This window comes from Pseudopipra pipra, chromosome 1 (assembly GCF_036250125.1).
Source record: "Pseudopipra pipra isolate bDixPip1 chromosome 1, bDixPip1.hap1, whole genome shotgun sequence".
Taxonomy (NCBI): Eukaryota; Metazoa; Chordata; class Aves; order Passeriformes; family Pipridae; genus Pseudopipra; species Pseudopipra pipra.
In genome coordinates this window covers 73,005,220-73,022,659 of record NC_087549.1, presented here as the reverse complement: position 1 = coordinate 73,022,659, position 17,440 = coordinate 73,005,220, and the positions used below count along the sequence as shown (strand labels likewise).

Below are 17,440 nucleotides of genomic sequence, written 5' to 3'. Positions count from 1 at the left end.
GGATGGTTCAGTTCACCTAAGCATTCTTTGTTGGATAATCTATTGCTTGTCCAAGAACTAATGGAAGGAATCCAGAAGCTTGGTGAGATGAGTGGGTGTTTTAAATACTTATCTTGATAGAAAAGATACATACAAATAAATAGGGGGAGAACAGAAGTGTTCTGTAGCAGTGATGTGGGATGGGAGCTCTGAGCTGCCTCACCTTTCCCTTTCCTTCATATCAGTCTGCTAAACCTTACTGTCACTTAAGCTGTTGCTGTAAAGAGAGACTGTTGGTTATTGATGGGAAGAAACAAATCAAAAGCTGGTAATGAGATGGGAGTTGATAGGAGTTGGGAATCTGAAATGCATTTGCGAATGGAGCCATGGAGCCATACAAAAGTGTGTTTTCCTCCACTGTCTAAGCATTTGCTGGAATGTGTTTAATACCTACTGCCCTCTAAAACCCCATGAAAGAACTGCAGGGCTGAACCCACCATGAGAAGGATAAATTTGCTTTTATTATCCAGTAGAAGCAGACTGTCACAGTGGTAATTTCACAAGAGTTTGGAGCTCATCCAACAGTTTTTTAAAGTTGTAACTACCTTAATATAATCTTTATTTTGGAAGTTTGTCTAGTGTTAATGTGGAGAATATCCACTAATTGCTTTGTTTTAGCAGTACAGTTTTGTTCTTTAGATTGGTGATTCACATTTAAAATGTATTCTATTAAGTTTCTATGAAAGCTAAATACTGGTTACTATCCAGTACTTTTATACATTGATATACAAAATGATAGGGAACTGTTTTAAGTTGAATATAATTTTTTTTTTAAACCCAGCTCTTTGAAGTTTCTGTAATACTGTCTTCCTTCTGGTTTCTCTTTACATCCATGTACAAATTTTGGCACATTTTTCAGTACAGTTTACAAATAAGAAAGTATGTCCAGATGGCTGCAGCAATAATCTGTGATGTGATAATCTTCTTTCTTAATTATTCAACACATATGACTCCAATTTCTGTGTTGCCTATTCCCAATTTATATACAACAGCTAAGCTTGCATTACTTTCATCTTGCCTCTTTTTTACCTGCTTCCATTAACCTTGCCTTCACTCAAAACTACTTTGAATACATGTTCAAGATTTGACATAAATTTTCATCCAACTCTAATCTTCTTCATTCTCCTCTCAGGTGATAAAACTTCTCTCTTCCCAGCTAATTTTTTTCTTGGTTATTTCAGTGCACTGTTGTCTGCTGCTCTGTTGCATGGATCTCCTTCCAGTCCTGAACTTCTGCTTTTTGTTCAAGCAAGCCATGTTTTTAAACTTTCTATTTTTTTTTTTTATATATATAGTGAAGTTTCAGCACATTGTTAATGCAAATGACATCACAGCTTTACTTTTAATTGTCACTCATAGATTCCTAATTCTCACTGGTGAAATTTCAAAATTCACTTTTTCTGTGACCCTCTCACTATACCGGGAGCACAGAGGCTGTTTTAGCAGGAGATTACAAAAAGTAGGTTAACAGTGAAGCTAGGGAAGAACAAAGTGAGTTTGAAGATCACTCAAGAAATGTCGTCATTACAGTAGTTTCCCTCTAGACTGAAACACATTTCCTTTCTAAAAAAATGTAGCTAGTTATGTGAAATCAACATAATTATGTAGCTTAGAACAAAGGAAAACACAGTACCATAAACTGAGATTATGTTTGCTAACAAATATGATGAAAATAAGTGTTAAAAATACTTTAACTGTCTGTTGGTTTTTTTTGTTTTTTTTTTTTTTACTAACTCTTCTTCAATAAGGTGGACTAGCATACTATTACTATATTCCTTTTTAATGGGTAAATAAGAATTTTCATCAATAATTTTCATTTACTGAGATGTAGAAATACGTAGCATACCAACTTCAGTCAGGGGCAGCGTTACTAGGTCTCTGAAAGTACAAGTTGCTTAGAAAATTGTTGTCCACAGCTTAATATATCGTATTTTATCTCTCAACAGTGTGCCAGGGATATTTGGAAAGAATATTTGCAAAGGCCACTAACAACGTGGCTGGATAAACTGAAAGAAACTTCCAAAATGCAATTTTTGCCATGTTTTGTGACAGTTTGTAAGGAAGTCCAGTTAATGGCTACATGATTCTGTTGAAATTGGGGATTTTGACTCAGCTATAGCCAGAAGAAAGATATCTTTCCAAATCATAGACCTTCCTACTGGATGGGTGAAGGAATATTAAAGACAAAATGTGGATATGGCTATTCTGGGTGCTGTTTCTCTTTATGGTCACAATTCATGCACTGTAGCATGTGCTTTGTAAGAAAGTGTGCAATGCATTTTCTCTCCCTTATAGTCAGATACTGTGTTCACTTTTCACTAGGCTTTATGAATAACTCATAAATACAGACTTGTATATACTGTGTTGTGATAGAAGTGAGAAAAAACACAAGCTACCAATGATGTGCAGTACAGGGCTCAGACCTTTGCAGGAAATAGGAACATGGCTGCGCTTGGTGAGAGGTGCATCCAGCCCAGCATCTGGTCTTTGTCAGGAGCAGGCAGCACGTGGGTCGAGGAAGAGGGTGAGACTGCAGGGAGCAGCTAGTGGGATTTTTCCTGAATATTGTTGCAGTATCAGGCTCAGGAAGTTTCTGAGTTTCACACAGCAAAATGGGAGAGTCGAGGTATTTCATAACTTCCCAATCCCATTTTAAAGCTATGTAATTTTTTAAAATGAACAGGACCCTGTGGTGTGGTCTCTGTTCTGAAATGCTGTTACTCACAGCACCTGAAAGTATATTTCTATTACAGAACAGCTTGTGTTCTATGTCATATTCATGGTGTTGACAGTTTGTTGGTCCCTAAGAAGATGTGTTTGGTTTGCCAATAATAGTACCAACTGGAAAAGGAGCAGGCAAGTGTTGTGTAGAGAGAAAAGAGAAGATGAAATTCGGGGGAGGGGGAGGGTGTTGATCCCTTAATTCTTCCTTCTCCATTTCTTTTTCTTGCCCTAGCTGGCACTTCTGTGCTCTTCTGGCTCATTTGCCTTCACTTCATGCCCTTCCTTTGTCTGTTAAACTTCCTCTGAATTTTCTTTCACTTTTCAGACCTTTATTTGCAAACAATCATTACCATTTTGTTCTTCCATTAAAGCTATTTTGTAAAAGAAAAACTTTGCTGGCTGAGGTCTGTCTGAGGTGGAGAATCCTTCCTTCTACTACCTCAGGCTAACTTCTGATGTCCAGTCTGAGGATCCCAGTTCAGTGGATGTCCCAAGCAGTACGTGGGGAAAGGTGCTCTCAATGACTGGACCAGGAAACCAGATGAGCGGAAGGAAACTTTAGATAGGAATTTGGGTCTTGTGAAGATACCGAAAAGACCAAGGAGCTAATGGATAGCTAAGAAAAAAGGGATTTGAAAAAAGTGCTGAAATTTTTCTGGAACTTGGGCCTAGGCTGTGCTGATTTGACTACCTTTATTCCTACCCTTAAGCTGTCTGTGGTGCTCTGTGTGGACCTGCTGGATTGGCCTGTGCTTGCTCAAGGCAGCTGTGGTCCACTGGGGCTATCCCCCACTGATGAGGCAGTCAAGCCCACAATGTGATACTTGAGTTCTGAGGTGCTATTACAAACTCCTTGCTTCAGGCTATTGTTCTTGAAGCAGTGATTCCTTTGTGCAAATCACAAGTTTCAGCTCTGAGAAGCGCTGGAGAACTAGCTTCGATGACAGATTCTTCTGAGTTGTCACCCTCAGCTACTGATATTAGCAGACTTTTGGCAGAATGTCACTCTGAATTCATGGATTGATTTTTGACTGTGTTACTCAATGACAGCTGATGGCTGTCTGTCTCTTGCAGATCTTAAAATTCATGCCACTAAAGAAATGAATGACAATATTAAAAAAAAAATGAAGGAACTCAGTAAGCAGTTTGTTAATTGAAGCTGACTCTCACTTTATGCAAAGACAAATTAGAATATGCTACTCAGCTGCATAGTAAACAGTCTGCATTGCTCGGTCTGGTTAAAAGGCATGATAGTGTACAACTAGATTATTTCATGGAAGAAGATCTATAGCCTCCAGTCTCATCTTGATGTTTAATGAGGTGATCTTTGAGCTATTGATCTAATCTAATTGTGTATCTGAGTGATATACAAATTGTTTTCTTAAAGCTATATTGAGTAAGGAATGTATTTCAAAGTAATTCTACTATAAAGAGGTATAGGTTTGGGGTTTTTTTGTGTTTGACAGGAAACAGGATTCACTATAATAAAAAGAACTGGGGTTTTTTTTGGAAACAGGCTTCTTGATGCCTCCTCCTGGCTTCTATCCTTTTTTCCTTCTGGGTTCCAGGGCTTGTCACTACTGGTGTTGCCAGAACTAGGAACTGAGAGTATACACATTGACTTAGAATTTACCCAAATTTTTTTAGTAGGTGTGATGACAGTGTCTTTTTTATATATTCCTTTCTCAAGCAATCTTCCTCTCAAATATTTTTTATGAATTAGAGGAGTTTAGTTTTAACAAATCAAGAAAAATTACAGAAAAAGACACTGAGCTTGCATCGCAGGGTATTCATGTACTCCAGTTTTATGACTATATGAATGCTGATACCCTGATTTGTCTGTTTGCAGCGTATAGTCTTATTTCACAAGCGAAATACTTTTTTTTCAGGTTTGTGCTTGTGCACAAAGGTGAATGTTATCTGGAGCAGTTACTTAGCACAGAAAATTTTTATCAAACTTTTACTGTTCTGCAAACCAAGAAGTGGAGCAAAATGCCCAGGGAAAATGGAATGAATCTCCCACAGCAAATTACATGAGCAGTGTCTGTGAGAGTAGACACTAGTGTGCATATAAAGAAACCCCAGACCTGCTTCTGGGTGCATGTACCCAGAACCAGTCCTGAAACTGGCATCTTTTAACCATGCTACACTCTGCTTTTTGTATACTTATATTGACATAAGCTCACTTCATATTTCAATGAAAGTGCAGTTAAACTGACGCTTACAGAATCAGCAAAGTTAATTATTTGAAAGAAACTTTACTGCTGGACAGGTGCAGTTAGTGTGGCAGCTCTCTCTTTTATACAGCAGCTTATTTTGATTGAACAAAAGAAAACATAGTTTATAATTCAAAGGTAAATTGTACTTCCAACACAGTGTATTTTAAATGATGTAGAAATATGGACATCCTGATTATTTAATTTTAAATATATGACTTCAGTGCCTGGAGGGAGTAGTCTAAAATGAATCTGCTTGGATTTAGCAGGAGCGGTTACCTGCCTCGTATGCTTAGCTGTTCACACTTTTTCTCTTTAAAGTAGGGGGGGGGTTGGCTCAGCTAAAATAGAAAATCGTGAATTACAGGATTTTTTCTCATCAAATACTGTTGATGGAGAAACCAAATCGTACATTTGTAAAATATAATACCTTTGCCTAAAGGGTCTCATTCATCTTTATATTTCTTCTAGGCAAGCCGGACCAAAACAAAGGGAATGAGGGAGAGAATAAGTGCATAAGACCCTTTACATACAGGAATAAAATAATATATTGAAATAAATTGCATCTAATAATGCTGTTTATTCCACTTTCATTTTGCATCCTCAGATTGTTTTACAGACTTGTAAAATGCAATTTGTCAGAAGTCTGATTAAAGGTCTCTGCTAGAAAAACTATTCAAATAATAGGTCAATGTGCTGTTTCCCAAATGTTTTGCGATAGTTAAAAAGTTGGTCAGCGTCACTATTTGGATATGCCTCGAAGAGTTTTGACTTGACCATTATGTTTCATGGTTGAGAGATGTTTGCATATGGAAATTCTACAGAAATCAAGGAAACCAGCCTAAAATTTTTGTGTTTAGGATTCTCTCGGCTTTGTCTTGTCATGTCTTATGCTCCAGGCTAGCTATCACTTTTTGCGCAATAGCTGCACTTTCAGTAAGGAGAAGGGCTGAAAGATTGCTTTGCCTGCCTCAGGACTTCTGACTTGTTACAGTGTTTCAGCTCTGTTTAGGTACGAAGTTCAGGTGCAACCTCCTCAGGCTCACTCTTAACAGCTGTTATCGTGGGCAGAGATGGAACTTGTGTAGCAGTTCTTACTCAAGCATGTGCAGAAGGGAGAAATCTAACCCTTACAAGTTCTATGGAAAAAGATTTGGTTTTGAAGTCTTTTCTAAGGTGTCTGTTCATCTGTTGATGCTGTGGGTATATGTTGACAGTCTGTGTTTTGTTTGTGGGTTTTTTTATATTTTTGGGGGGGGTTGGGGATGCGTGGGTTTTTTGGTTCTTGGGAGCTGTTTGATTTTGGTTGGTTGGTTTTGCTTGTTTTGTTTGCGGTTTTTTTTAAAAGTTACTTTTAATTTTTTACTCTAGCATTATATTAGGTGCAGTCTCCAGAATTCTTTCTCCTTCCATGCATACAGTAGTGTAGTGAAGTGATGAGGTTTCTACCTGCTACCTCGATTTACTGTTCTCTTGTCTATCAGGGTCTCTGAAAACTCTCCTCTGAGTAGTTGCAAGTAAGCTTCTCCTTGCAGTTACCCACCATGTGCTTAATATATTTAAATTAATACATCTAAAATCATTAATAGACTTAATAAAATAGTGGAAAATAATTAAATATCTAGAAGTCAAGGTAGAGAGAAACTTGAACTGAGATATATTATCAGAAGTTCTTTTACATCCTTCTTTGTCTCTCCTTAAAAGACTAACCTTGTCTTTGGATATACTAGCTGAGAGAAAGGAGTGTATCCTGCCTCCATTTTTGCCAAGTGAGATGCATGCACTGAGAGGAGAGGTTCAGCTAGGAAAGAAAAAAACCTCTTTGGCCTCTCTTTGGATTTAGAGGCTGGGGAAAGGTATTGTTGTGAAGGAATCTTTGTTTCTGCTGCTGAGTTCTTTTCACAGGGAGCAGGTGAGGAGAAGTTTTCTGGATACATGAAGGATACAAGGCATCAGACTTGTCAACATTTACATCTTAGTCCCATGAAAGTCAGTATCCTTTTTGTAATGGAAACCAAGATATCCATAAATATGTAGATATTTAATATTTTGATTAAGAGTCCTTTTCTTTCTTTCTGCAGAAACAGGATTATCTTTTTGTAGTAGTAGATGCAAAAGTTCTACAGTAGAACTGTTTTTTTTGAAACGTGACTGGGATGTGAAAGCCTAGTTACATAAAGACCATGGGGCTTCATTTGCAGCCAGGGAGATAGAGAAAGCTGGGCTTCCAATATAAATGTTTCATTTTATTCTTGTTTAATTTTTGTCCACTATATTCACACATTTATGGATATTTCTGAGACTAAAAATTAAAATAAATAAAGTTTTTGGCTTTTTTTCATCATGAAAGTACCATATTCCTTGGTGTTGGAATACTTGCTGCTGTATTGTGTGCAAGAAAAACAGCTTTTGAGAGTCTGTGATGTGGTATCAAACCTTTGTTTTGCTACCTAAATCATATATGTAATCTTACAGAAACATGAATTAGAACTAGCTGCTAGTAATGTATTTGTATGATATTTAAGTTAGGAATATCGATTAGCTATGCTATAGCCCACATAAACTGGTTGATTTTGTATCAGAATAGTGCATAATGCATTGAAATGTCATCTTGCAGAAAATGGACTATCAAAACATTGGAACAAGAGCTTTATGCCCTTATATACAGTTTTTTAATCCCATTGGGTGAGAAAAAAAATCCATATTGCTAAATTAGGTAACTCATGATAGGTATATGAAGTAATTAGAGGACCAGCTGATAGCATGCTTTTGAGTAGTCAAATATTACAGAGATAGAAAGAAAGCAACATTGTTTTGTTTTAAAGATCATGAATTGTCTAATTTTTCATGTGATTGGCTCTTGTACTTCAGTAAATTTCTTTGAATTCTCCAGGTGCTTTTCCCACATGAATGCCAGAAGAGTAGACAGTTAAAAGAAGTGACTGCTGTGGAGGACAGCATGACCACCATGAAAGGAAGCTGCCTCTTCTCACTGCTGTTGGCAGGACTTGGGGTGTTAGGAATACTGGAGCCAACAACAACAGAAGATATGCACTGCCACAGAGCTGAGCACCCAATTATTGCATACAAAGGTAAGGAGTAAGCGCAGAAAAACTTTATTCAGAATTTGCAACTGAAAATATCATTTAAAGATAGGTGACTCATTTTCCTTTGTGATTAAAACCATCCTGTACTGTTGCATGGAGTTATTCCTTTCCAGGTGCAGGATTCTGCATGTGTAGACTTAATCCCATGAAGTTGCTCTTGCCCCCTTCCTCCACCTTGTCTAGGTCTCTCTGGGTGGCAGCTCTGGCCTCAAGCTTACCAAAAGGTTCTCTGAATTTGGTGTTATCTGCAACCATTGCAAACTGCATTCTGATGCCTCCGCTTGGTTGTTGATTAAGGTGTTAAACAGGACAGGTCCCATGATCAACCCTTGTGATATTCCACTTGTTACTGGCTCAGGTGGAGTAAGGGGTATTAAATATTTACTCTCTGTTCTGGATCATCCAACTGGCTTTTTAGCCCTCTTGTTTACCACCTGAAGAGACAGACCATAACTTCCTAATTTGCAGTAAGACAATGCTGAGATAAATTACATCCTCCACCATTCCCTCATCATTGAAAACAGTCATTTTATTATAGAAGGCAAGTAAGCTGGTCAAGAATGATTTACCTTTGACAAGTCCATGCAGTTCTCAGTCACCTTTTTCTCATCCATATGTCCAGAAAAATGCATTTCAAGAGAACTAATTCCATAACTTTTCCAGGAACTTCAGTGAGATAGACTGGTCTTTAATTCCCATATTTGTTTCCCTGGGGTTACTTAAAACCTTTCTTTGTCTCTGTGACTTCTCAGAGATGAAAAGTGGCTGGTTATCTTGGTGTTATCTTGGATGCAGCTTGTCTGACTGCATGCATTTGTATAGACCAAGATCTTGCAAGTCATCCCCGACTCAGGCTGCATCTCCTGTTGGTAGTTCTTGAACCCCTTTTGCTAAACAACAGATACCTTTAGTACCTTGTTGGTGGTATTGAGTCCCTCAGCATCATCTGTGTCTACTGGCACTAGGTTGCCTGCCCAATGCAACAACAGGCTTATATTTTCCTGCTCAACTTCTCATTGCTATTCGAGCAGTAGAAGCTGCTCTTGTTGCCCTTGACATTTCATGCAAGTCTGAACTCCCTCTGTGCTTTGTTTAACCATGTCCCTACATGCCCACGTGGTCTTTCTAAATTCCTCCTTGCTCGCCTTGTCCCTGCTTACACCTCACACACACAGTCTTTTTGCATTGGAGCTGCACCATGAGTTCCTTGCTTCACCAAGACAGTCTTTTCATACATATGGTTGTCATCTTGAGTATTGGGGTGAAGGGCTGAGGAACAGTTGGAACAAAGCAAAGAACACTTGGATGATGTTTTCTGTGAAAGCCTAAGACATTTAATAACTTATCTGACTTTTTATATTTATTTGAATTGAGATTTTTTCCATTAGTGTCGCAACTTAGAATGAGTTCCAAATAGTTTGTAGCTATGAGGATGTAGAGATTAAGATGTATTATATTACATATTGCATTCCTCCTGTTTTTCTAAGAAAGCACATGTGTATGTTTTTTGTTCCAATGAATTAGAATTTATTGAATTTTAATTGAAAAAAATTTGTTTCCATTCTTTTCATAAAGTTAAAGAAAATAATGTTGTGCTTTTTACAGAAAGTATTTTGTTCTGGCATTTTAATGGTTTAATAAAAGTAATGGTACCAGCTGTCCCTTTATTCAGTACACTGGAGATTGCATTCTTTACTTGGAACAACAAACCATCATTGTATTATGAAGGTGGGATCTTTATCACTGTTTTGTTGATGGACTAAATAGTATGAGTTATTCTGATGACAGATCTGGTTTCCTTAGCATTCATATTATGTGTATGATTTAGTTTAAAATGTTATTTTTTATCATGACATTTATACACAATGTTGTAAATTAAAGCAATTGAAATAGCACAGTTAAAATTCTGGCACTTCTTAATTTCACAGACTAAGAGATTACTGGATGTAGTTTTTGTATATGCAACTGTAAAAGCAAATAATTGGGACTCATTATCAGAGCTACGTGCTAGGAGTTGAATAAAAACATGTTGTTTTATGAATCTGATTCAGTCAATATTTAGGAAAGTAGCTTGAATTTAGCCTGATCCTGCCTTTTAGACCTTTCTTGTTCTTTATCATATTTAATTTTTAGTGATGTCCTTCTGGTTCTAAGTTACTATGCTAAGGCTTTTTGGGGCCAGAGACCTACTCTGTCATTTTGTTTCAGTTCCACCTTTTGATATAGCCAAAGAGAGTGTCACAGTTAGGGTTCACTGAACAAAACCAATTCCTTTTGCAGTAAAAAAATATGTGGGAAATTCAACTATATAGAAATATTTATTGTTTCTATATGTGTCAGATTTTTAATATGAGATTTAGTAAGATTTTCAATGCCAGATTCCTTCTTCAACTTTGTGGTAAAAATACCATTAATCAGTGCATATCCAAGACATACCTTAGCCTTTATGAACTGACATATCTTAAAAAATATTCTGACAAGCTGTAGTTCATACTCATCACAATGATCTGTTGGGAGTCATTAGTAAATATTAGAAAGTACATGTGGAAACATATTTGCAATGCAGTTTACAGTATGTGATAGCCATGGTCTAGTAACCATGGCAGTAGTGGATCAGGGGTTGGTCTTGATGATCTCAGAGGTCCCTTCCAACCCAGCTGATTCTATGATTCTGTGATAGCTAGGTAACATAATTGGTGTGGGCACATAGCATTTCACTTGTAGTTACAGGACTGCTAGTTAAGGGAAAACAGAAGTTATGAAACCAAAGGAAAAAAATGCCTGAGAGGTGTGTCTGTATGTTAGGAATGGACTACTTGAGGTACTAAAATATGAGAGAGATGTGTGAGAAGAGCCACTCTCTGAATGAATGGAGTTGGCAGGTTTCAGCCATCTTTCTGATTTCTGTATTTTTTCTGCAATATTTACTGGCTTCATCAATGCCTAGGAAAATGCCCTTTGTATCTATTGATGTTATATTGGTGCTAGACCAACACGGAGTCGACAAATCAATTTGTAAAAGCTAAAACCCCTTTAATTTGATTGCTGCATTAATACCCTATTCTGTAAAGTCATCTCATACTAGTGTTAGATCCACCAGAGCTAAATACTGTGTGGGATGCTGAACATCAACCAAGGCTGACTGGTATTGAGTGGTAGGTACTTTAAAGCTTGTAAACTCAGTACTAACTTTACAGAGATATCAACCGTTTTGTTTTATTTATAACTGACTGAAACTTGTTTGTTTTTTTTTTTTTTTTTTTGTAGTTTCTGGTATGCCAAAATAGCAATGTACTTATTTGATTTGTCTTCCTTTGAGAGGGATGGTAGATGGAGTATAAACTATTAAATAAAACTAATGGAGTGAGAGTCTGGTGTAGCGTATGGATGAACAGCTGCAAAAAACTAATAAAAAGACAAAATAGTCCCCAGGAGTTGTCATAGTGAAATATGGAAAAGGAGTGTATCTACTGAAAGAGCTTACTTTCCTTCCCACTGGCCATCAAAAACTGCTCACTTAGGTGATGATCCTGTCAAACTACCTTGTGAAGAGAGGCATATACTATTTCTAGCACTGATTTTCACAGCTAAATAGCTTTAGTTGAAGACTGTGATACATCTCCTGATACCAAACGGCAAGAATTTCACTCGCCAGTTGAGAATTTTTACTCAAGTACTTTGTTTTCTGCTGGAAGAGGAAAAACAAGGTGCAGAAGCAGGAGAGATGCAGGCACTTTCATAGGATTTTTTACATGATCTAAAAATTGGTTTCATTTTATATTTCATACACAGTGGTAATAACAATGTTGTAATTTATTTATCTGCATAATTAATATTAGGACAGCATAATGCACCTTTGCACTCTCCCTGAAACTATAAATAAGAAAGTCTTAGATCAGAAAATGTTGGCAGCTTTAAAATTTGTTGTCGTAGAACTTCCTTAGACTAGAATAAGGCATTTTGTGTCATGCTAGGAAGCTGGAAATTTCCTTTTCTCGTTATTTAAAGTTGTTAAGAACTATCATGGAAAACAGACTTATATAAAAATAGATCTCTAAGTATGGGATGGATTGACAAGATCAGCTGGTAGTGTGCAATTCAGTGTTTTATGTGGTGAAACTAACTGATGATGCATGTTCCCTCTTCGAAGTTCTTTTCTCTCTCTCTAAGGAGAAGTCTGCCTCCAGATGTACAAAGATGTGCTAGTATGTTGAAATTCAGGCTTAAAAAAAATAAATCTGTCTGCATATGTAACATGCAGGCATTAACGCTGTCTCCGTACAATCCTTAACATCCACTGGTCAGATTATGTGACCAATACATCTGTTCTAGAGCAAGCAGCAGTCACAAGTATTGAGGCCATGTTGCTGAGAACACAGCTGTGTTGGGTAGGACACATCTCCAGGATGAAGGACCACCACCTCCCTAAGATCTTGCTTTATGGTGAACTTGCCACTGGCTGCCGCAAGAGAGGAGCCCCGAAGAAAAGATAGAGGGACTCCCTGAAACAACATCTTAGCCTTGGCCATATTGATCACCATAACTGGTCTACTCTGGCCTCCAATCGGGAGGCCTGGAGACACACCATCTATAATGCTGCTGCTTCCTTTGAGAACACATGCAGGATCACTCTCGAGGAGAAAAGACAACACAGAAAGAATCGTGTCTTGCTCAATACACCACCTAAGGAGTCTTTCTGCTGTGCCTTTTGCAATCGGACATGTCTATCTCGTATTGGCCTCAGTAGCCACCAGCGTGCTTGTAACAAATGTGGATAGAGCCTTTCCCAAATCTTTGTTCGCGAAGCCTAGCCAGGATGATGACTAAGGATTGATCAACTATACTGGCATAATTCCAATAGAGGCATTAGAGTCAAGAGATTATAAATCATGTGTAACTTAGAATTGGGGGAGAGGAAAGAAGGTGCAGGGGACAGAATAGACACACAGAGACTCACAGTGGGAGATCATTGATCTATGCATATGTTTCCATCTGTATTTAACAATATGAAAAGAAGTATATTTATGCTTAAAATAACTTAAGAGTTAAGAGAGAAAAAGTGCTTAAATAAGCTAGTCATTAATCATAGAGCCTTACAATCTTCATTTTTATTAAATTTTATTATAGTTGGATACGCTTTTATTTGCATATAGTTATGAAATGCTAGCTCTGCAAGTGTATTAGGGTTTACTGATGGTCATTTTCTTGGAAAACAGACTCTTGGAAAACATATTCTGTTAATAGGGTAAGGAGATGTGTTTAACCCAAACAGCTAGAAAAGACTATGAAAACCAAATTTAGTCTATGAGAAACAATGTATGTTTATAAAAGCTGAACTATTCTTATGCAAAAAACCAAAGCAAAACGGTTGAGTGGTGTAATATTTGTGTAATATTTCCATCGTTTCAAAATTTGCCTGCTCTACAGAACTTTTGTGGTAGCTCCCTGTGGACCTGAGCTTTTATTAGGTTTAAAGAAGAAAGAAACCCAAAATAATCAACAAAAAGTGTAAAAGTAGTTACAGCGGCACCTTGTTTCCCCAGACACACGCATTTGCTGAACTTTGAAATTGTCAGACCTGTCAAAACTCAGCTGAAGACTCTGTCTGTAGGCAGACCCCTGTCCATGATGTAGAACTGAAGGGGCCGTCACAAGTGCTTAGCAGTGTGTGAATCAGCTGGAAAAAAAATGACTCAAATCCAGTTTTAGATGTAAAATTTTAAGTATTGACTGTCCTGCAGTTTACCTGCCTAAAATTGAATTACTTTGCCTCTTCTATCAGAAATACAGTAATGTTGTGCACTTGACTTAATTGATGCTGAGTACAGCTGAGATCATTTGCTCTGGGGCAAATCTCATTCTTCTGTGCTCCCGTAAAATAATCAGAATTTAGGGTTGTGCTGTCTCAACAAAAAAAACCAGTTTACATAATTTTAGAAGCTATATTTAGTGATAATTTAAATACAGGCTTGTGCTGTAACAAAGTTATCTGTTGAATAAACATGCTTAAAAATAGCATGTCTCAATCCATAGAAGAAATGAACACAAACCCTTCATTTCAACTTGAGGTTAACCAGAAAAGAAAAATAGCATAGTTATTTTTTGATTCCTTGGTTAGGGAATCCTGAGAAATATATTTTCTTAACCTTATTGTCTGACCACCACAGAATTCCCTCACTTGATGTTTGTCTAAGTAATATAGACTCAGTACATCGCTCTGCTCATTTTATCCTGTGGTTTCCGCATGCAGTGCATGCACTTAACATGTGCCAAGAGGAAATAACATGTGGGCTGAATGAAGAAGGATATATGCCATATGAACTTGTTTTTGTTTGTACTCACTTCTCTTTTCCCTAAGCTTGTTGCAAGTTACCTTTTAAACTTATAGTAATCTACTAAGCTGTTCAGTTTTTACTGCTTTTTCCTTCCTTTCCTAGTTTTTCATACATACATCTCAAAGACCTCCTGCCAGCTTCTGCAGAGAGATTAAGGTGTATTGCTTTCCATTCCCTATCATCTGTTAGGCTTTTCTTTAAATAAAGATGATTCATCAGTGAAGAAAAGTTGATTGCTAGATATTGCAACTTTGGTTTGTCTAGATGATAGGACTATGAGATTGCTTGCACTACCTTGCCAAGAACCAATTCTTCTTAAGGAGGAAAATAATTCCATCGCCAGCTTTATACTTTTTTGTATCGAATCAGGTTTGCCTTTACTTTTGTATAGGAGATTAAGCTTCTGCTGGGGAATGGCAACCTTCAACTGTTTACCGTTAATTTAAAAAATATGTCTTTGGAGATTGAAGGCTACTATCCCCTTATATTTCCCTAAATCACTAGTATCATTGATATCCATTCCCATGAAAACCAAGGAATGGCAGGGACTGAATTCTCAAAGCGAAGGACTTGCATACTGGCTGTTTCCACACCCCCCCACCCCCATTCACATTTTAAAGCAAGCATCAATTTACAATTATTTTGGCATTCCAGCCAAACACTGGACCTTCATAGAATGTTAATAATTTTAATAAATTTCTGATAATATAAAATCAGTAGTGGCTACAATAGCTAGTGAGATGCAGAGACAAGTCCTGCAAGCCTTTCTATGGCTGATTTGTTCTGTATTGCCCTAATTTGGATATTTACAGCATGTGAAGTTCCCTGATTGTTATTGAAGCTGCAAAATGAGAGGCTCCTACCATATTCTACTAACTGTACAAAGTGGGCAGATGGAATTAAAATCTGGCTTTTTTGTTCTTTTTCTTTTTTTCTCCTTCTTCAAAAGAGCTGTATTTTTAATGGCAATGGGCATTTTTTACTAAAAGGTTGTAAAAATCCAGACTGGATGAGAAGAAACAGATCAGCAACCAAGAAATAGAGCTTGTAAGCTGCTATAGTTCTGTTAATTTCTAGAAGTTATGATGTGCTTAAAGCAAGAGAAAGCACAATATTGCTTTGATATTTTTCTATTTTATTTTCTTTTCCATGAGGCAGTATTTAAAGGTTTTTTTTCATAAGATGTTTAAGGTGTACTCTGTCCCTTTTACTGACAGCTATCAGTGTGAGTATTCTACCAATCTACCCCTTGGAAAAGGCATTAATGAGGCATTTCCATTCTTTCTAACTCATATGGCACAGTATAAATTATGTTCTGCTCAAGTTTTAGTTCTCTATGCATAATCTCCATGCTAATTCATGTGAATTCAATTCTCCTTCTTCAGGGACTGCATTGCAATATATGTCCAAAGCTACTGAATGGTGACGGAAGAAGAAGTGCATGTATGTGGCTAGTTAACATTGCACTGCTAACTTGCCTTGGGTGTAACCCATTTGTGCCCAGGTCTTCACGGAGCTCATGGCTCCATGGTCATCACAGCCCAGCAAGACACCTCTGTGTCATGTGAAGCAGATGGCCCTGTGGGCTCCACCTCTGGTAAGAGTGCCCACACAGCCTGCCTGGCCTCTCACAGCGGTGGCAGCAGCATGGCTCTGTGCTTTGAAAGAAACAGGTTAAATTCAGTTCTTCTTCATTACTTCTTGTAAAGAAGTCTTAAAAGGAGTGGCTGAGGAAACTGGAGAAAAGGAGGCTCAGAGGCTCTCTACAACTACCTGAAAGGAGGTTGTAGCCAGGTGGGCGTCAGTTTCTTCTTCCAAAAACCAAGTAATAGGACAAGAGGAAGTGGCCTCAAGTTGTGCTAGGGGAGGTTCAGGTTGGACATCGGGAGGAATTTCTCCACTGGAAGGTTGGATAAGCATTGGAACAGGCTGCTCAGGCAAGTGGTGGAGTCACCATCACTAGAGGTATTTAAGACACGGCAGATGTGACACTTGGGGACATGTTTTAGTGGTGAACTTGGCAATGCAGTGTTAACAGTTGGGCTTGATGATCTTAATGGTATTTTCCAACACAAACCATTCTGTGATTCTAAGAAACCTAGACTGCTAGTTCAGAAAAGATGTCACCAGCTGCAGTTCCTGGCTGTCTGATCCTGGGCAACTTTGTTTTCATACTTGGTAGCGACACAGTTTTTGGAAAGACTCGTTCCAGTGGTCTTCCCTTCCAGATTCTGTGCAATGTCTATGGGGCCCAAACTGCACTCACTTGGTGTCATCTGCTGCCCTTATTACCTGTCACTGAATGTTCCCTTCTGCTGCCCGTCACTTTGGCAGACAGATCTGGGGAAATCCTGGCCCACCCTTGCGCCTTACTTGTAGCTCTAATATTTCCAGGAATCTTAAGAGCTGTGTAGAAAAAAAATTTGTTAATTTTTCATTTTTCTTCCTAATTTCTTAAATAACCTTACAGAAATATTTTGTGTTTGTTAGATTTGTTAGGTTTGTTAGGAAATAGAGAAGTGCTCTCAGTGCTTCTTCAAAGTGTTTTTGGTTTGTTTGTTTGTTTATTTTTTGTTTTTCTCTCATGCTTTCTTTCCTGTCTCCCTTCTGCAGCACTGCTTGTTTGCTGTTGATGAGACTATAGGACACTGGGTAGAGCTGATTTTGTGTGACTGAACATGGTAGATACTTGTTACATGACAATTTGTCATATTGAGGTTGGAAAACCCGTTGATTTTTCATGAGCTCGTCTTTCCATTTCCAGTGCTCACTTCAGATTTTGTCTTGAAGGATTTATGGACAAAGAAATATGGTTCTTTTCTACCATTTCAGAGAATTAAGAGCTCACCATTTTACAACCAGGTCTACAGTAGATCGACTAAAGTAGTTGTTAATAGTGACAAATACCTGGACTTTGGCAGTGCCTTTTAGAACAAAAGTAAGTTCTACAAAGAGAAGTGTTTTTCACGGTGTTGTGGTTTTTCCTTTTCTTTTTCTTGTTTGTCACTTTCTTTTTCTG

The 17,440-nt window shown here is 37.7% G+C and overlaps 1 protein-coding gene across 8 annotated transcripts in view; it reads left to right on the top strand.

Moving 5' to 3' along the window:
* Nucleotides 1–17,440, top strand: part of SEMA5A (semaphorin 5A) — a 338,112-nt gene that overhangs the window by 90,075 nt on the left and 230,597 nt on the right. For 6 of the 8 annotated variants that reach the window (XM_064661194.1, XM_064661203.1, XM_064661230.1 and 3 more), the window contains exons 4-5: nt 6,885–6,968; nt 7,873–8,071. In XM_064661194.1, the coding sequence (XP_064517264.1) occupies nt 6,915–6,968; nt 7,873–8,071 (253 nt within the window). In that variant the 5' untranslated portion in view covers nt 6,885–6,914. The remainder of the gene's footprint in view (nt 1–6,884; nt 6,969–7,872; nt 8,072–17,440) is intronic. The other 2 variants (XM_064661239.1, XM_064661250.1) reach the window with 1 other exon arrangement.